General features: G+C 45.9%; 1 protein-coding gene and 1 long non-coding RNA gene across 3 annotated transcripts in view; one reads left to right on the top strand and one right to left on the bottom strand.

Annotated features, from left to right (window-relative positions):
* LOC117361014 (inactive serine/threonine-protein kinase TEX14-like) overlaps nucleotides 1-20,885 on the bottom strand; it is a 222,892-nt gene that overhangs the window by 151,935 nt on the left and 50,072 nt on the right. For both annotated transcript variants that reach the window (XM_033945781.1, XM_033945780.1), the window contains exons 9-11: nucleotides 15,385-15,515; nucleotides 14,880-14,993; nucleotides 14,531-14,645 (exon numbers count right to left, since the gene is read on the bottom strand). In XM_033945781.1, the coding sequence (XP_033801672.1) occupies nucleotides 14,531-14,645; nucleotides 14,880-14,993; nucleotides 15,385-15,515 (360 nt within the window). The remainder of the gene's footprint in view (nucleotides 1-14,530; nucleotides 14,646-14,879; nucleotides 14,994-15,384; nucleotides 15,516-20,885) is intronic.
* The window catches only part of LOC117361016, a 171,511-nt gene that overhangs the window by 141,121 nt on the left and 9,505 nt on the right, over nucleotides 1-20,885 (top strand). The gene's annotated exons all lie outside the window — the stretch shown is intronic.

The raw sequence follows: 20,885 nt of genomic DNA, 5'->3' as shown, positions 1-20,885 counted from the left end.
TTTTTTTAACACAAGCTTGCCAAAAGGCAAATATTTTCAGGAAGGACCACCACAGTAACTCCAGCATATAGTAGGTAATTTACATTTATCAAACAAAACTAATCTAATGGGATAAACATACCAACAATAGAGCATGTTATGTCCTTGCTCTATTAGGTTAGCTGATATGGAAAACTTTAAAAGTCTTTTCATGTATCATGTATTTGAGTTGATATCTGGAGTGACGTCACTAAAGAAAACTACTGGAGCGGCATTTAATTTTCAAAAGGGCGACTATGATAAAATAAGGAAAATGGTTAAAAAGAAACTACATGTAAAAGGATTGGTGGCAAAAGTTAGGACCAGTTGTGGATGCTATTTAAAAATACCATCGTTTAAGCTCAGACCAGATGTATTCCATGTATTAATTAAGATGGAAAGAAGAGAAAATGTGAGCCAGCATGATTAAAAAGATGAAGTGAAAGAGACTATTAGAGCAAAAAATAAAAATCCTTTAAAGAATGGAAAAAGGATCCAAATGAAGAAAAAAAAGGAGAGACATAAGCACTGGCAAATTAAATGAAAGCATTGACAAAGAAAGCAAAGAAAGAATATGAAGAAAAACTTGCCAAAGTGGCAAAAACTGATAGTAGCAATTTTTTTTAGGTACATCAGAAAATCTGTAAGGGAATCTGTGGGACCATTGGATGATCAAGGAGCAAAAGGGGCACTTAGGAAGAATAAGGCCATAGTGGAGAGAATGAATGAATTCTTTGCTTCAATCTTTATGGAAGAAGATCCAAGAGATCTTCCTGAACCTGAAGGGTGGTGATGCGAAGGAACTGCAAGAAATCTCAGTGATGTACTAAGCCAAATTGACAAGTTAGAGTGATAAATCATCTGGATAAGATGGTATACATCCCAGGGTACTAAAAAGCACAGTTACTTACCGTAACAGGTGTTATCCAAGGACAGCAGGCAGATATTCTTAACGCATGGGTGACGTCACCGACGGAGCCCCGGTACGGACACTTTTAACTAGTAAGTTCTAGATGGCCGCACCACGCATGCGCGAGTGCCTTCCCGCCCGATGGAGGAGAGCGTGGTCCCCAGTTAAGATAAGCCAGCTAAGAAGCCAACACGGGGAGGTGGGTGGGTCGTAAGAATATCTGCCTGCTGTCCCTGGATAACACCTGTTACGGTAAGTAACTGTGCTTTATCCCAGGACAAGCAGCCAGCATATTCTTAACGCATGGGTGACCTCCAAGCGAACAGAGAGGGAGGAGGGATGGTTGGCCATTAGGAAAATAAATTTTGTAACACAGATTGGCCGAAGTGTCTTCCCGCCCGACGGAGGAGAGCGTGGTCCCCAGTTAAGATAAGCCAGCTAAGAAGACAACACGGGGAGGTGGGTGGGTCGTAAGAATATCTGCCTGCTGTCCCTGGATAACACCTGTTACGGTAAGTAACTGTGCTTTATCCCAGGACAAGCAGCCAGCATATTCTTAACGCATGGGTGACCTCCAAGCGAACAGAGAGGGAGGAGGGATGGTTGGCCATTAGGAAAATAAATTTTGTAACACAGATTGGCCGAAGTGTCCATCCCGTCTGGAGAAGGCATCCAGACAATAGTGAGTAGTGAACGTGTGAACTGAGGACCAAGTGGCAGCCTTGCAGATTTCCTCGATGGGCGTGGAACGGAGGAAAGCCACAGAAGCAGCCATAGCTCTGACCCTGTGGGCCGTGACAGCACCTTCCAGTGAGAGACCGGCCCGAGCATAACAGAACGCAATGCAGGCAGCAAGCCAGTTAGAAAGCATCCGTTTAGAAACAGGGTGCCCCAGACGGTTGGGGTCAAAGGACAAAAAGAGTTGAGGTGAAGAGCGGTGAGCCCAGGTACGGTCCAGGTAGCATGCAAGGGCCCGCTTACAGTCTAGCGTGTGTAACGCCTGTTCCCCAGGATGAGCATGGGGTTTAGGGAAAAAGACAGGCAATACCTTGGACTGGTTGAGGTGGAAGTCCGAGACCACCTTGGGAAGGAATTTAGGGTGGGTACGCAGAACCACCTTGTCATGGTGAAAAATAGTAAAAGGTGGGTCGGCAACCAGTGCATGCAGCTCACTAACCCTCCTGGCAGTGGTGATGGCAATGAGGAAAAGCACCTTCCACGTCAGAAATTTGAGTGAAGTAGTGGCAAGAGGCTCAAACGGAGGTTTCATGAGGGCTGATAAAACCACATTCAGGTCCCAGACGACAGGAGGAGGCTTCAGAGGTGGTTTGACATTGAAGAGTCCTCTCATGAACCGGGAAACCAGTGGATGAGCCATGAGAGGTTTTCCGAGGATAGGCTCATGAAACGCAGTGATGGCACTGAGGTGGACTCTGATTGAGGTAGACTTGAGGCCAGCGTCGGACAGAGAGAGCAAATAGTCCAGTACAGTTTCCACCGCCAATGAGGTGAGGTCGTGGTGATGCAGGAGACATCAAGAGGAGAACCTGGTCCACTTCTGATGGTAACATTGGAGGGTGGCCGGTTTCCTGGAGGCATCCAAAATGCGACGGACAGGCTGAGACAGATTCTCTGGAGAGGTCAGCCCGAGAGAAACCAAGCTGTCAGGTGGAGCGATGACAGATTGGGATGTAGTAGAGACTGATGCTGCTGCGTAAGTAGAGTAGGAAATACAGGAAGAGGAATGGGCTCCCTGGAGCTGAGCTGGAGCAGGAGGGAGAACCAGTGTTGGCGAGGCCACCGAGGAGCGATGAGAATCATGGTGGCTCTGTCCCTGCGGAGTTTGAACAGCGCCTGCAACATTAGAGGCAGTGGAGGAAAGGCATAGAGGAACCGATCCGTCCAGTCGAGCAGGAATGCATCCGGGGTCAGACGATGAGGAGAGTAGAGTCTGGAGCAGAACTGGGGCAGCTGATGGTTGTGAGGAGCTGCAAAGAGGTCCACCTGAGGAGTGCCCCAGAGAGCAAAGATGGAGTGGAGTGTGGGAGGATCCAAGGTCCACTCGTGAGGTTGAAGGATGCGGCTGAGGTTGTCGGCCAGGGAGTTCTGTTCGCCCTGGATATAGACGGCCTTGAGGAAGAGACTGCGGGCCGTGGCCCAGGTCCAGATGCGGATGGCCTCCTGACAGAGGAGGGGAGATCCGGTGCCGCCTTGCTTGTTTATGTAGTACATGGCGACTTGGTTGTCTGTGCACAGGAGAAGAACCTGAGGATAGAGAAGGTGCTGGAAGGCCTTGAGAGCATAGAACATGGCCCTGAGTTCCAGGAAATTGATGTGATGTTGACGCTCCTGAGGGGTCCAGAGTCCCTGGGTGCGAAGATCTCCCATGTGAGCTCCCCATGCATAGGGGGAGGCATCTGTGGTTATGATCATGGAGTGAGGGGGTAGATGAAAGAGTAGACCCCTGGAAAGATTTGAGGAGTTCAACCACCATTGAAGAGATTGCAGAAGAGACGATGTCACAGAGATGGGATGAGAAAGAGGATCCGTGGTCTGTGACCATTGGTTGGCTAGAGTCCATTGAGGTGTCCTGAGGTGGAGTCGAGCCAGAGGAAGCACGTGGACTGTCGAGGCCATGTGGCCCAGGAGGACCATCATTTGCCGAGCCGGAATAGGCGACAAAGGAGCACCTGACGGCAGAGATGGAGCAGGGTTCGTTGGCGGTCTGAGGGGAGAAATGCCCTCATCAGAGTGGTGTCGAGGACGGCACCAATGAACTGAAGTCGCTGTGTGGGGAGGAGATGTGACTTGGGGTAGTTGATCTCGAACCCTAGGAGATGGAGGAAAGAGATGGTGTGTTGAGTGGCTTGTAGCACAAGCGGAGATGTAGGAGCTTTCACCAACCAATCGTCCAAGTATGGGAACACCTGGAGGTTGTGAGACCTGAGGAAGGCCGCCACCACAATAAGGCACTTGGTGAATACCCTGGGCGATGATGCGAGGCCAAAGGGTAGCACTTTGTACTGATAGTGGTGGTGCTGTACCTGAAATCGGAGGTAGCGACGTGAAGTCAGATGGATTGGAATGTGAGTGTAGGCCTCTTTGAGGTCTAGGGAACATAACCAGTCGTGATGAGAGAGAAGAGGGTAAAGCGTGGCAAGGGAGAGCATCCTGAATTTTTCCTTGACCAGACACTTGTTGAGGTTCCGAAGATCGAGGATGGGACGGAGGTCTCCTGTCTTCTTGGGAATCAGGAAGTAGCGGGAGTAGAATCCCTGACCCCTTTGGTCTGGGGGTACCTCTTCGATGGCATTGAGAAGAAGAAGGGATTGGACCTCCCTCAGGAGGAGGGGGGATTGTGAGGAGTGAGAAACAGACTCTATGGGATGATTGTCTGGTGGAAGAGTCTGGAAGTTGAGAGAGTAGCCGTGGCGAATGATGTTGAGGACCCACAGGTCTGATGTAATGACCTCCCAACGGTTGAGGAAGAGTTGAAGGCGGCCTCCTATCGGCTGAGGAAGCGGCAATGATGGCGGGAGACTGGCTATGCCCTGGAGAAAAGAGTCAAATGGGCTGAGATGGTTTTGACTGTGGGAGAGGCTTGGCAGGTTGGTGAGACTGTAAACGTGCCTGAGTTTGGTGCTGCTGACGAGGCCGGCGAGGCTGTTGTTGCTGAGGCGGGTTGAGAGGTCTGGCCGAGAACCTGCGTTGGTAGGAAGACTGCTGTTTGTAGGGGCGAGCAGGTGGAGTCTTCTTTTTAGGTTTGATTAGGGTATCCCACCTGGTCTCGTGTGCTGATAGTTTCTGGGTAGTTGAGTCCAGGGACTCCCCGAATAGTTCATCACCAAGACAAGGTGCGTTAGCCAGGCGGTCTTGGTGATTAATGTCGAGGTCAGAAACTCTCAGCCAGGCCAAGCGCCTCATGGCAACAGCCATGGCAGATGCTCGAGAGGTCAGCTCAAAAGAGTCATAAATGGATCGCACCATAAATTTCCGGAGTTGGAGCAAACTGGAGATTTGTTGTTGGAAAACCGGGATCTTACGCTCAGGGATGTACTTTTGCAAGGAGGAGAGTTGTTGCACCAAATGCTTCATATAGAAGGAGAAGTGGAAGGTGTAATTATGAGCCCTGTTGGCAAGCATGGAATTCTGATAAAGGCGCTTGCCAAATTTATCCATTGTTCTGCCCTCTCTGCCAGGAGGGGTGGAGGCATAAACACTGGAGCCCTGGGTTTTCTTCAAGGTGGACTCCACTAGAAAGGATTCATGGGGTAGTTGAGGTTTGTCGAACCCCAGGATAGGAATGACCCTGTATAAACTATCCATTTTTCGAGGGGCACCCGGTACCGTGAGAGGATTTTCCCAGTTTTTGTAAAAAGTTTCCCGTAAGATGTCATGGACGGGTAACTTTAAAAATTCTTTGGGAGGTTGTTCGAAGTCCAGGGCTTCCAGGAAAGCCTGGGACTTCTTAGAGTCGGATTCCAAAGGGATCGACAGAGCCGCCGACATTTCCCTGAGAAATTTTGTGAATGAGGACTGTTCAGGTTTGGAACTGGTATCGACCATCGATGGTTCCTCGTCCGTTGAGGAAGCCTCATCATCGGTACCGGGTGGGGATTCTTCCCATAAGTCCGGGTCCCTGACGTCGGTGTGCGCAGGACGGGACGGTGGTGCGGACGGCTCAGTGTGGCGAGTTTTAGAGAGAGATTTGCCAGAGCGCATCGAGACGGTACCGGGGGAGGAAGATCGATGCCGGTCCTGGTCTCGGGGGGACTGGTGTCGGTCTCGATGTCGGGGAGGGTCGGCATCAGAGCGTGTTTGTACTGGAGGATTAAGTGGTTCAGCCGCGAGTACCGGCATGAAGGTGTTCAACGGTACCGATGGTGTCGACACCGGCGGTATGGTGCGAGGCTCGGGCCGGTCTGGTACCGGAAGGAGTGGGGCCAAAATTGCGGGCAACAAGTGCTGGAGTTGCTATTGCAGTTGCTCTTGCAATTGGCTTTGGAGTATGGCCACAATGCGGTCGTCCAGAGGGGGCACCGGTACCGCTTTTTTCTTTGTCGGTACCATAGGTGCCGCTCCATGCCCCGGCGATGAGGATGCCGATGACGAGGCACTCACCAAAATCGGGGCGGAGCGTTTGCGGGGTCGGTGTGATGCCGGGAGGACCGGCGTCGCCGGTGTGGCAGGAGGGCGCTCAAGGGAAGTGGAAGGCTTCTTAGCCGGCTTACCTGGTGCCAGCGACCCCGAGGAAGGATCAGGCGTCGTCGAAGTAGTCGGTGCCGACTTTTGCGGCGCCGTTGACGGCGCGGCCGATTCCATGGCAGATCCGGTACTGAAAAGGATATTCTGTTGGATCTGTCTATTTTTCAAAGTACGTTTTTTAAGAGTAGCACAGCGGGTGCAGGTGTCAGCCCGATGCTCTGGACCCAGGCACTGTAGGCACCAATTGTGCGGGTCAGTGAGAGATATCGGGCGTGCACACTGCTGGCACTTCTTAAAGCCCGGCTGAGGGGGCATGAAGGGGAACACGGCCTCCGCAAAATCAAAACCGGAGGCCTGTATGGTGGCAACAGGCCCCGCTGGGGCCGGCCCGAAAAATAAAGAAAAAACAAAGGTTTTTTTTTTTTTGCAAGTTAGAACGAAAAAGAACAAAAAAAGGAAGAAAAAAGTGTGAGCGGGAAGGCAAAAGCAGAGATTTCAACAGCCGTTTCCGCGGAAACGAAGAAACTGGGGACCACGCTCTCCTCCGTCGGGCGGGAAGGCACTCGCGCATGCGCGGTGCGGCCATTTAGAACTTTCCAGTTAAAAGTGTCTGTACCGGGGCTCCGTCGGTGACGTCACCCATGCGTTAAGAATATGCTGCCTGCTTGTCCTGGGATAAAAACTCAAATATGAAATTGCTGATCTGCTGTTAGTGATCTGTAACCTGTTGCTAAAATCGTCCATAGTACCTGAAGACTGGAGGGTGGCCAACGTTATGCCGATTTTTAAAAAGGATTCCAAGGGAGATCTGGGAAATTACAGACCGGTAAGCCTGGCTTCAATGCCGGGCAAAACAGTGGAAACAATTATAAATAATAAAATGTGGAACACTTAGACAAACATAATTTAATGGGATAGAGTCAGCATGAGTTCAGCCTTGGGAGATTTTGCCTCACCAATTTGCTTGACTTCTTTACATAGTAACATAGTAGATGACAGCAGATAAAGACCCGAATGGTCCATCCAGTCTGCCCAACCTGATTCAATTTAAATTATTATTTTATTTTTTTTTTCTTCTTAGCTATTTCTGGGCGAGAATCCAAAGCTTTACCCGGTACTGTGCTTGGGTTCCAACTGCCGAAATCTCTGTTAAGACTTACTCCAGCCCATCTACACCCTCCCAGCCATTGAAGTCCTCCCCTGCCCATCCTCCTCCAAACGGCCATGCACAGACAAAGACCGTACAAGTCTGCACAGTAACTGGCCTAGTTCAATCTTTAATATTATTTTCTGATTCTAAATCTTCTGTGTTCATCCCACGCTTCTTTGAACTCAGTCACAGTTTTACTCTCCACCACCTCTCTCGGGAGCGCATTCCAGGCATCCACCACCCTCTCCGTAAAGTAGAATTTCCTAACATTGCCCCTGAATCTACCACCCCTCAACCTCAAATTATGTCCTCTGGTTTTACCATTTTCCTTTCTCTGGAAAAGATTTTGTTCTACGTTAATACCCTTTAAGTATTTGAACGTCTGAATCATATCTCCCCTGTCTCTCCTTTCCTCTAGGGTATACATATTCAGGGCTTCCAGTCTCTCCTCATACGTCTTCTGGCGCAAGCCTCCTATCATTTTCGTCGCCCTCCTCTGGACCGCCTCGAGTCTTCTTACGTCTTTCGCCAGATACGGTCTCCAAAACTGAACACAATACTCCAAGTGGGGCCTCACCAATGACCTGTACAGGGGCATCAACACCTTCTTCCTTCTACTGACTACGCCTCTCTTTATACAGCCCAGAATCCTTCTGGCAGCAGCCACTGCCTTGTCACACTGTTTTTTCGCCTTTAGATCTTCGGACACTATCACCCCAAGGTCCCTCTCCCCGTCCGTGCATATCAGCTTCTCTCCTCCCAGCATATACGGTTCCTTCCTATTATTAATCCCCAAATGCATTACTCTGCATTTCTTTGCATTGAATTTTAGTTGCCAGGCATTAGACCATTCCTCTAACTTTTGCAGATCCTTTTTCATATTTTCCACTCCCTCTTCGGTGTCTACTCTGTTACAAATCTTGGTATCATCTGCAAAAAGGCACACTTTTCCTTCTAACCCTTCAGCAATGTCACTTACATACATATTGAACAGGATTGGCCCCAGCACCGAACCCTGAGGGACTCCACTAGTCACCTTTCCTTCCTTCGAGCGACTTCCATTAACCACCACCCTCTGGCGTCTGTCCGACAGCCAGTTTCTGACCCAGTTCACCACTTTGGGCCTAACTTCAGCCCTTCAAGTTTGTTCAACAGCCTCTTATGAGGAACTGTATCAAAGGCTTTGCTGAAATCCAAGTAAATTACATCTAGCATATGTCCTCGATCCAGCTCTCTGGTCACCCAATCAAAAAATTCAATCAGGTTCGTTTGGCACGATTTACCTTTTGTAAAGCCATGTTGCCTCGGATCCTGTAACCCATTAGATTCAAGGAAATACACTATCCTTTCTTTCAGCAACACTTCCATTATTTTTCCAACAACTGAAGTGAGGCTCACCGGCCTGTAGTTTCCTGCTTCATCCCTGTGACCACTTTTATGAATAGGGACCACATCCGCTCTCCTCCAATCCCCAGGAATCACTCCCGTCTCCAGAGATTTGTTGAACAAGTCTTTAATAGGACTCGCCAGAACCTCTCTGAGCTCCCTTAGTATCCTGGGATGGATCCCGTCTGGTCCCATCGCTTTGTCCACCTTCAGTTTTTCAAGTTGCTCATAAACACCCTCCTCCTTGAACGGCGCAGAATCTACTCCATTTTCTCGTGTAACTTTGCCAGACAATCTCGGTCCTTCTCCAGGATTTTCTTCTGTGAACACAGAACAGAAGTATTTGTTTAGCACATTTGCTTTCTCCTCATCACTCTCCACATATTTGTTCCCAGCATCTTTCAGCCTAGCAATTCCATTTTTTATCTTCCTCCTTTCACTAATATATCTGAAAAAATTTTTATCTCCCTGTTTTACATTTTTAGCCATTTGTTCTTCCGCCTGTGCCTTCGCCAAACGTATCTCTCTCTTGGCTTCTTTCAGTTTCACCCTGTAGTCCTTTCTGCTCTCCTCTTCTTGGGTTTTTTTATATTTCATGAACGCCAACTCTTTCGCCTTTATTTTCTCAGCCACTAGGTTGGAGAACCATATCGGCTTCCTTTTTCTCTTGTTTTTATTGATTTTCTTCACATAAAGGTCCGTAGCCATTTTTATCGCTCCTTTCAGCTTAGACCACTGTCTTTCCACTTCTCTTATGTCCTCCCATCCTAACAGCTCTTTCTTCAGGTACTTTCCCATTGCATTAAAGTCCGTACGTTTGAAATCTAGGACTTTAAGTATCGTGCGGCCGCTCTCCACTTTAGCCGTTATATCAAACCAAACCGTTTGATGATCGCTACTACCCAGGTGAGCACCCACTCGAACATTAGAGATACTCTCTCCATTTGTGAGGACCAGATCCAATATCGCTTTTTCCCTTGTGGGTTCCGTCACCATTTGTCTGAGCAGAGCCACTTGAAAGGCATCCACAATCTCCCTACTTCTTTCCGATTCCGCAGACGGAACATTCCAGTCCACATCCAGCAGGTTGAAATCTCCCAACAGCAGAACCTCCTCTTTCCTTCCAAACTTTTGGATATCCACAATCAGATCCTTATCAATTTGCTGCGATTGAGTCGGAGGTCTGTAGACTACACCCACGTAGATAGAAGTTCCATCTTCTCTTTTCAGAGCAATCCATATTGCTTCTTCCTCTCCCCAGGTCCCTTGCATTTCGGTCGCTTGGATATTGATCTTTACATAGAGAGCTACTCCTCCACCTTTATGACCATCTCTGTCCTTCCTAAAAAGATTATATCCTGGTATGTTTGCATCCCATCCATGTGATTCACTGAACCATGTCTCTGTGATAGCAACAATATCTAGATCTGCCTCTAATATCAGGGCTTGCAGATCATGAACTTTGTTGCTTAGACTGCGAGCATTTGTGGTCATCGCTTTCCAGCTATTTTTCAGCGATAATCTCCTTTTTCGTATGGATTTTTGTGTCATTTCACTTTCCGTTGCAATACTAAGAAATGAGTTGCTGATATTGCTTATGTTGCAGCCTTTACTACTATCACATCTTTTCTTTTGCCGGGGGTGGTCTCTATAATTGTCCTTCGTACATACACCACCCCCACCTTCTAGTTTAAATGCCTAGAAAAATATTGTCTAAATTTCTCTGCAAGGTTTCTTTTTCCTGCTGTAGTAATATGTAGCCCATCAGTGCAATATAGCTTCTTGTCCTTCCATGTATTCCCCATCCTCCTATGTACCTGAAGCCTTCTTGATGACACCAGGCTCTGAGCCATCTATTAAAGTCCTCTGTGTTTTTCATTCTTTGCTCTCCTTTTCCATATGCAGGCAGTATTTCAGAAAAAGCTAAAGTCTTTACAAAAGGTTTCATGCCCTCACCAAGCTCCCGAAAAGCTTTCTGTGCTGCAAGTGTGGAGTTGTTGGCCAGGTCATTTGTTCCCAGATGGATAACAACATCAGTGTTAAAATCCTTAGTTTCTTCCTTAATTATAGTCAGTATTTGCCTGGAACTCCTGGTAGCTGAGGATCCTGGAAGACATTTCACTATTTTGGTCTCCTCGCCCTGTGTTCCAAGGTTAATGCCTCTGATGATGGAATCTCCCAACAGTAATAGTTTTCTGTTTTTGGCTTTTTTATTTGTACTTAGGGTGCTCTTGTTCTCTTGAGTTTCCTTCATTGGTTCAAGTCCCACCTCCCTTCTGTTTTCCTGTGTATCGCAGTGCACTAGTGGAGCGAAGGAATTCTGTAGAGGTAATATTAGTGAAGGTGGATGTTTCTGTGTTACATGTCGCAGTCTTCCTGAGCCTACTGTGACCCATTTATTCCTGGGCTGTTTTATTCTTTGAGGTAGAGGTGGTAAGTTGGTATGATTTTGTGGAGTGATGGAAGCTGCTTTAATTGTATTCAATTCCTGTTTAAGTTTGCAGAGCTCCTCCTTAATACTGGCAAGTTGAAGACAGATGGGGCAAGCCTTAAGCCTCCAAATAGTATGTCTTGGAATTAAAGCACCACAGTGATTGCATAGAATAAAGGTCATCTTGATTGGTTGTGAAGTGACCAGAAATATAGGCTCTATACCACCTAAAACACAGTATTTTAAACAAAAATGCAGGAAGAGGAAATAAGATTTAACAGAGGAAAGAGAAGGATTTATTTTTTGTGCTTTTTTATATTTTTTTTTAGTAAGAAACAGGGAGGAGAAGAGAAATTAAGCAGATATAATGCTGAAAACCAGTGAAAAGAGCAGAATATGAAATGTTGAGTAACTTAGCTTTTAGAAGTTCACAGGGCAGCCTTGTTTCAGCAATGTCCCAAAGATAATGCAATTAACCTTAGAAGTAAAACAGAGCCCCTCCCTTCTCCACCTAATCAGACACAATGGCTAAAAACTAGTGAGTCAGAAATATAGGCTCTATACCACCTAAAACACAGTATTTTAAACAAAACTGCAGGTTCTATCAGTGCTACCCTAAAACACAGGATTTATAACAGGATTTTCCCTACTTTAGTCACCCTGAGCCACAGGCACCAGAAATATAGGCTCTATACCACCTAAAACACAGTATTTTAAACAAAAATGCAGGTTCTATCAGTGCTACCCTAAAACACAGGATTTATAACAGGATTTTCCCTACTTTAGTCACCCTGAGCCACAGGCACCAGAAATATAGGCTCTATACCACCTAAAACACAGTATTTTAAACAAAAATGCAGGTTCTATCAGTGCTACCCTGAAACACAGGATTTATAACAGGATTTTCCCTACTTTAGTCACCCTGAGCCACAGGCACCAGAAATATAGGCTCTATACCACCTAAAACACAGTATTTTAAACAAAACTGCAGGTTCTATCAGTGCTACCCTGAAACACAGGATTTATAACAGGATTTTCCCTACTTTAGTCACCCTGAGCCACAGGCACCAGAAATATAGGCTCTATACCACCTAAAACACAGTATTTTAAACAAAAATGCAGGAAGAGGAAATAAGATTTAACAGAGGAAAGAGAAGGATTTATTTTTTTGTGCTTTTTTATATTTTTTTTAGTAAGAAACAGGGAGGAGAAGAGAAATTAAGCAGATATAATGCTGAAAACCAGTGAAAAGAGCAGAATATGAAATGTTGAGTAACTTAGCTTTTAGAAGTTCACAGGGCAGCCTTGTTTCAGGTGTGAATAAACATGTGGATAAAGGTGAGTCAGTTGAAGTAATGTATCTAGATTTTCAGAAAGCTTTTGACAAAGTTCCTCATGAGAGGCTCCTGATAAAATTAAAGAGTCATGGGATAGGAGGCAATGTTCAGTTGTGGATTAGGAATTGGTTATCGGATAGAAAACAGAGGGTAGGTTTAAATGGCTATTTTTCTCAATGGAGGAGGGTAAATAGTGGAGTGCCACAGGGATCTGTACTGGGACAAGTGCTATTTAACTTATTTATAAATGATCTGGAAATTGGAACAAGTGAGGTGATTAAATTTGCAGATGACATTAAGTTGTTCAAAGTTGTTAAAACACATGCAGATAGTTGAAAAATTGGAGGCGGACCTTAGGAAATTGGAAGACTGGGCATCCAAGTGGCACATGAAATTTAATGTGGACAAATGCAAAGTGATGCACATTGGAAAGAATAACCCAAATCAGTTACCAGATGCTAGGGTCCACACCTTGGGGGTCTGTGCCCCCCCAAAAAAAAAAAAAAAGATCTGGATGTTATTGTAAACAATATGATGAAACCTTCTTCCTAATGTGTGGCAGCGGCCAAAAAAGCAAACAAGATGCTAGAAATTATTTTAAAAAGGGATGGTTAACAAGACTAAGAAGGTTATAATGCCTCTGTATTATCGCTTCATGGTGCGACCTCAACTTGAGTATTGCATTCAATTCTGGTCGTTTTATCTCAAGAAAGATATAGTGGAACTAGAAAAGGTTCAAAGAAGAGCAACCAAGATTATGAAGGGGATGGTGCTCCTCTTGTATGAGGAAAGACTAAAAAGGTTAGGGCTCCTCAGCTTGGAAAAGAGATGGCTGAGGAGAGATATGAAGTCTACAAAATTCTGAGTGGTGTAGAACGGGTACATGTTGATTGAGTTTTTATTCCATCAAAAATTACAACGACTAGGGGACACTTGAAGTTACAGGGAAATACTTTTAAAAACAATAGGAGGAAATTTTTTTTCACTCAGGGATTAGTTAAAGTTTGGAACACATTACAAGAGGTTGTGGTATGAGCAGTTAACGTAGCTGGTTTTAAGAAAGTATGGACAATTTCCTGGAGGAAAAGTCCATATTCTGGATCAGTAGCATGCAATGTAGCTACAATTTTTTTTTTGCCAGGTACTTGTGACCTGGATTGGTCATCGTGACCCATTAAGGCTATTCTTTTGTTCTTATATCCCTCTGTGGTGCAAAAAGCAAAAGTGCAGACAGAGGAGTTGAATAGGATAGTCTCTTCATAGCTAGCAATTTAGGAAGGACCATTCTAATAATTGATCTGAAATAGGCCAAGTAAGGAGAATCCCACAGCACCTGAATTTTAGTGTGAGGTGGACCCCAAATCAGATTAACTCAGTGGGATGGGGAGAGGAAATGCTGCTGTAGGCATACTCAAGCTTTAGGATTAGATTCATATCTACTTTTTAATTGCGACACCAGGTAATACTGATAATGATCAGGCACACCCAATCCTCCAGAGTCCCTTTTCTTTGTCAATGTCCCCCTAGCCACCCTAGGAGGGCACTTTCCCCAGATATAATTAAACATTTTCTTCTGCATGAGTTTCAGTTGAGCCTGAGAAATAGCTATAGGTAAAGTATGGGCGAGATACAAAAATTTGGGAAGGAGCATCATTTTACAGACTACTACTCTCCCTGCCTACAGCATGCACTTTTATTTTCCCTCACCTTCACCAGCACTGGCAGTCCATGCATATACTATAATGTACCACACCATATAGTTTCTTATATCCCACAGTTTTCAGTAAGGAATCATTGCAACTTACAATAAAATTTGAGATCAGTAATTGTAATTTGCGATATAACTCTGCAGCTCATCCTCCTCCCATGTTCAGTGATCTTTTTGAACTGTGTTGCATTTGGTGGTCAACTTTTGTGGTATAGGCAGATAATTCTGGAGAGTTCAACTGGGCTTCTTGGCTGTGATCTTTGTTCTGCTTAGTACACAGTACAGAGAATATACTTCCACTGTATCATAACCCAAGCAGTCTGCACTAGAAGACATTGATTTTCCTTTCGCATAGAATCTTTTATACAGAGCATTGTGTACTCACCCTCTTGTGCAGCAGGTAGTACAGAGAGCCAACCTCAACTTTCTCATATACCAGACGCAAGTCTGGTGACAGGCAGACAGCCATCAACAGCAGCAGGTTCGGGTGATGAAGGTGACTAGCACAAAAAGAGATCACTATCAGATATCATAAAACATATCAGTGGAAGATACAGCCAAATCAGAAAACGGATGAATTAGGGCATGTCTGAAGCCAAAGATACCTGTAGTACTGCTCTTTTATAGGTAGAATGAAGATTCAGTATGGAAGGGCTCTTGTTATACAGAATTGCTATGCTGCCTGGATGGGCAGGAAGAAGGCTCAAGGGTACAGAATTTTCTGTAATACACACCTGCAATGTTGCTGCTCTGTGATGAGCAAATCAATGGTTCCATGTTTGCTGTAGTCAGGATTAGGTGGTGGTTTTAGCTCTCGAACTGTAACAAACTGACCTCTCCACAGCAGACTGTAAGAAGGGAGGGAGAAAAGGAGAAACGATCATAGGACATTTCACCATCATATCTATTAATTATTCCAATTAGACAATAGTTATTCTCTTGGACAGCATAACAGTACAAGTATATAAGATATAAACATAAATCTTTCTGTATATATGCATTGTACATACATAAATATGCATATCTTAATAGTTCTTACTGATTCAGATCACATGACTAAATAGAAAACTAACAATTCCATTCTGAAGGTAACAGTAATACTTAAATGTTTGCATATAATCTTGAATAGATGAAAGAGTGTGCTGGGAAGGTTTTGTTTGGTTTTTTTTCAAAACCTCCATCTTCCTCTTTGCTTTTCCATCTTAGCCCTCTGATCCCTTTGCCCCAAGCATCTCTCACTTTCTCATGAGGGTGTAGGGTCCACTCTCATATGTCTGGTCTTTCTCACTGTCAACTTGCAAAAGCTCAATCTCATCTGCTACAGGAGTAGTGGCCATGATGCCCAAACAGAGAAGACTGCCTGTACACAGCTGGAGAAAAGACAAATTGCATAATATATTATTCATAGTAACATAACATAGTAAATGACGGCAGATTCCTATCACTAAAAGAAGTAAAGTAGTACTGATAATACAGCTTTGAAAACATTATACAGTGAGAACTTTGGCTCATCTCTACTGGATACAAAATGAAGGGAGAAGAGGCAGGAGGCGACACAGTGAACACTGACACTGAGGAACAGGAGGATTTGAACATAGTAAACAAGTGGGGGAGGGGTCTCTATTTTCTGGAACCCCTGGTCCAATATGACCCATTTTTTAACTTAACATGTCATCACAGTTTCTCCCCTACACTAAATTTGATCCCCTTCTACTAAATCTTTAAAGAATTACTTTGTCCCCAGACAAACATACACTCTTGACCTCCTTACGCAACATCTGTTGGCTTGGGAAGAATTTTAAAAACTTGTTGCTACAGGTATGATTTTATTTCCTCATTTTTAATTTTGGGCCATGCCATCTCCAGTGTTTCAGTGATTAAACAGGGAGCCTTTCTTGAACTGAGGGTCCTGTATCAGATGTTGAAATGCTCCTTCATTTGAACAGAACACTATGTAGTGGTGTCCAGTGGATCAATTAATGCATTTTTTTTAAATCAGTGTGTTATTACATACTCCTTTCCCACCATAGATTCTGTTCTCATGTAATCACTGGTTTAGGCTTAGATTTTGGATGAAATATTTTCTAGTTAGCTTTCCCCTTTCAAAGAGCAACTAAGGGCTCCTTTTACTAAGGTGCGTTAGGGCATTAACGCAGGGAATAGCGCACGCTGAACTGCTGCGCGCGCTAGATCTTAATGCCGGCATTGAGCTGGTGTTAGTTCTAGCGGGGTAGCGCATGGTAATATCCTGCGTGCACTAAAAACGCTAGTGCACCTTAGTAAAAGGAGCCCTAAGCCATTGTTCTTGGTTTGATCCCTCTACAGATCTACATAAGAACATAAGAACATAAGCATTGCCTCTGCCGGGTCAGACCAGGGGTCCATCGTGCCCGGCAGTCCGCTCCCGCGACGGCCCTCCAGGTCCATGACCTAAAAGTTTTCCCTACCTAACCTAAAATGTCCATACCCTATCCTCTATCCATACCCAAACCTCTATCTGTACCCTGTTATCCCCTTCGCTTCCAGGAAGTCATCCCCAGAATTGTACTCTGTCTTATCACCTCTCCGGGAAGCGCATTCCAGGTGTCTACCACCCGTTGAGTGAAGAAGAACTTCCTTGCATTCGTTATGACTCTGTCTCCCCTCAGTTTTTCTGAATGACCTCTTGTTTTAGTTGTCCCTGCTAGTCTAAAGAATCTGTCCCTCTCCACCTTCTCTATGCCTTTCATGATTTTATAAGTCTCTATCATGTCCCCTCTCAGTCTCCGCTTTTCCAGGGTAAAGAGCCCCAGCCTGTCTAACCGTTCAGCATATGAAAGGTTCTCCATACCCTTTATCATCCTCGTTGCTCTCCTCTGGACCCTCTCGAGTATTGCCATGTCCTTCTTGAGGTATGGCGACCAGTATTGTACGCAGTATTCCAGATGTGGGCGCACCATTGCTCGATACAGTGGCAGGATAACTTCCTTCGTTCTGGTAGTGATACCTTTTTTGATAATGCCCAACATTCTGCTCGCTTTTTTTGAGGCCGCTGCACATTGCGCCGCCGGCTTCATTGTGTTATCCACCAAAACCCCCAGATCTTTTTCTTGGCTGCCTTCCCCGAGTACCCTCCCTCCCATCGTATAGCTGTACATGGAGTTCCCCTTCCCTATGTGCAAGACCTTACATTTCTCTACATTGAAGCTCATCTGCCATTTTTTTGCCCACTCACTCAGTTTGTTCAGGTCGCTCTGCAGTTCTATGCATTCCTCAACAGTTCTGATCCTGCTGGAGAGTTTTGTGTCATCCGCAAATTTGATAACTTCGCACTTCGTCCCCGTTTCCAGATCATTAATAAATATATTGAACAGCAGTGGTCCCAGCACTGACCCTTGCGGAACACCACTTGTGACCCCTATCCAGTCAAGAGTAGTGCCCCTTTACTCCTACCCTCTGCTTCCTGCCCGCCAGCCAATTTTTGATCCATCTGTGCACGTCCCCTTTCACCCCGTGACTCCACAGTTTCTTCAGTAGGCGTTCATGGGGCACCTTGTCGAAGGCTTTTTGGAAATCTAGATATACGATGTCTACGGGGTCACCTTGGTCCAATTGTTTACTTATCCCCTCAAAGAAATGCAGTAGATTCATCTGGCATGATCGGCCTTTACAGAAACCATGCTGGCTTGATCTCATCAGATTATGTTTTCCTATATGCTCATTGATACCTTCCCTGATCAGTGATTCGGCCATCTTCCCCGGAACAGAGGTTAAGCTCACCGGCCTGTAGTTTCCCGGGTCGCCTCTCGATCCTTTTTTGAAGATCGGCGTAACATTCGCTATCTTCCAGTCCTCCGGGATTACCCCTGTTCTCAAGGACAGGTTGCAAATATGCCTCAGTAACTCTGCTGTTTCATCTCTGAGCTCTTTCAGTATTCTCAGGTGGATCCCGTCTGGGCCCGGAGCTTTGTCAGTTTTTAATCTATCTATCTGCCTGAGAACGTCTTCGAGGGTTACCTCCATGCATGATAATTTCCCCTCTTGAACTCCCCTGAAGATTTCTTCCGGTTCTGGCACACTGGATGTGTCTTCTATTGTAAAGACCGACGATAAGAACTTGTTTAGCCTACCAGCCACCTCTTTTTCCTCTTTCACTACTCCCTTCCGGTCACCCTCATCCAGGGGTCCCACCTCCTCCCTCGCTGGCTGTTTCCCTTTCACATACCGGAAAAATGGTTTGAAATTTCTTGCTTCCTTGGCCAGTCTCTCCTCATACTCTTTCTTGGCTTTCCTGACTACTCGGTGGCATTCTTTTTGATGCTTCAGTGCTCTCTCCAATTTCCTTCGGTTTTGTCTTTTTTCCACATCCGAAATGATTTTTTCTTGTCTCCTATCACTTTCTTTACTTCACTTGTTATCCATGCAGGGTCCTTAGTCTGATTCTTTTTGGATCCTTTCCTAAATCTTGGTATATATAGGTTTTGCGCCTTGTTTACTGTGTCCTTGAATAGGGACCAAGCTTGCTCCACAGTCCAAGTTTCCTTGGAGCTGTTTCTGAGCTTCTTTCTCACCATTTGTCTCATGGCATCATAGTTCCCTTTCTTGAAGTTAAACGTTGTTGCCTTGGTTCTCTTTCCCTTAGGTAATCCTACTTGCACTTTGAACTGAATCATGTTGTGGTCACTGGTTCCTAGTGGTCCCACGACCTCCACACCCTTTGCGGGTCCTTTCAGCCCATTGAGGATCAGATCCAGAATCGCTGATCCTCTCGTTGGTGCCTCGACAAGTTGTTCCATGAAGCAGTTCTGAACAGCTTCCAGGAACTCCGTTTCCCTTGCACATTTTGAATTTCCAAGACACCAGTCTATCCCAGGATAGTTGAAATCTCCCATAACTATGGTGTTTGGGTTCTTGCATTCCCTTCTCAGCTCAGCTACCATTTCTGTATCCTCAGCTTCAGTTTGCCCAGGTGGACGGTAGAACAGTCCTATCTTTATCTCGGATCCGTTGCTTCCTGGTACTTTGACCCACAATGACTCCAGTTGGGCATTTGTCGCTGCTGTGTCCACTGTGGTTGAGTGAATGGTGTCCCTTATGTATAGTGCTATTCCTCCTCCTTTCTGGTAAGTCCTGTCTTTTCGGTAGAGTTTGTATCCTGGTAGTACTATGTCCCATTTGTTTTCCTCGTTCCACCATGTTTCTGTGATCCCTATGATGTCTAGTCTCTCATTATTGGCCATGACTTCTAGTTCCCCCATTTTGTTCTTTAGGCTCCTTGCATTAGTATACATGCCGTTCAAGTCCTGGCCTTTTCCCTTCCTCGCTATTTTCCCTTGCATTTCATTCTTCATTCTGTCCCCTTCCTGACCTGCCAACTCCTGAGTGTTGTCTCTTTTGTCTTCTCTTTGTGTTAGATTCCTATTGCCTTCCCCTTGTGGTGTGTTCCTATTGTCCTCCTCTTGTTCCTTCGCATCATCCAGTCCCATTTTGACTTCCCCTTGTAGTATGTTCATCCTGTCCCCCTCTTGCTCCATCTGGCTCCCTTGTTTGTTCACAGTCTGTTGCTTGCCACTTGTGTCTTCCCCGTAATCTTCCCCCTCAGTACCCTCGCTGGATACTGTTTCCCGAACCGTCGATACCAGGTCGACTGTCGGCTTTCCCCTTCTACTTAGTTTAAAGCTTGCTCTATCGCTCTTCTGACATTATTTGCTAGTTGTCTAGTTCCCTCCTTGCTCAGGTGTAGACCATCCTTCTTGAAGAGCTTGTTCTTTCCCCAGAACGTTGTCCAGTTCCTCACGAAGAGAAAACCCTCTTCCTCACACCATCTTCTCATCCATGCATTAATTGATTGTAGCTCCGTCTGCCTCTTCGTTTCTGCCCTCGGTACCGGCAGGATCTCTGAGAAGGCTATCCTCTGGGTCCTCATCTTCAGTTTCCTTCCTAAGATCTTGAACTGTTCAGTCAGTGCATTCTTGCTATAGTCTCTCCTGTTGACATCGTTCGTCCCGACGTGGACTATCACTGCTGTCTCTTCTGTCTCTGCTCCTTCCAGGATTCTTTCAATCTTGTCAACGATGTCCTTCGTTCTTGCTCCTGGGAGACAGGTCACTAGCCGATCCTCTCTCCCTCCTGCTATGTGACTGTCAACGTGCCTCAGGATTGAGTCTCCCACCAGGATTGTAGATTTCCCTTCTTTCAGCCTCCGTTTCGGTCGCAGGTCTGTGTCCTTGGTGCTCTTCGTTTCTTCCAACAAGGTTCTTCCGTGGGTATCCTCTACCTTGGTGTCAGAAGTTTCTTGTCCTCTGCTCTGTGTGTCTTCATCATTTCCGTGCTCCTGTTCTTCCACTTTCCTGTAGGCATCCTCGATGAACTTCTCGAGCTCCCTGACTTGTTCCTCGATGCACCTCTCTCTCATGGGGTCTTCGGCTGTCTGGAAGGGGGCTTCTGAGATGTAGAGTCCCTCCAGCTCCTGGATCCTGAGCTTCAGACGACTGACTTCACTCTTCATGCTCTCCAGTTCCTGACATCGTCCGCACACATATGACTGCCGCCCAGAGGGGAGGTAGTCATACATGTGGCAGTCCGTGCAGTACACTGGGAAGCTCATCCTTCGGGTTCCTTCCACTTCCATACCTGTCCGCTCTCTAGGAGTCCTGCTGCTCTTCGCTAGTGTGATCATTCCTGTGCCTGACTCTTTCTTACCTCTTGATCCTGGCTCTTCCTGATCTTCTTTGTCCTTTGTCCTCTGCTTCCTCCTGTCC

The sequence above is a fragment of the Geotrypetes seraphini genome, chromosome 5, assembly GCF_902459505.1.
Source record: "Geotrypetes seraphini chromosome 5, aGeoSer1.1, whole genome shotgun sequence".
NCBI lineage: Eukaryota > Metazoa > Chordata > Amphibia > Gymnophiona > Dermophiidae > Geotrypetes > Geotrypetes seraphini.
This window is presented reverse-complemented; position numbering and strand designations above follow the sequence as displayed.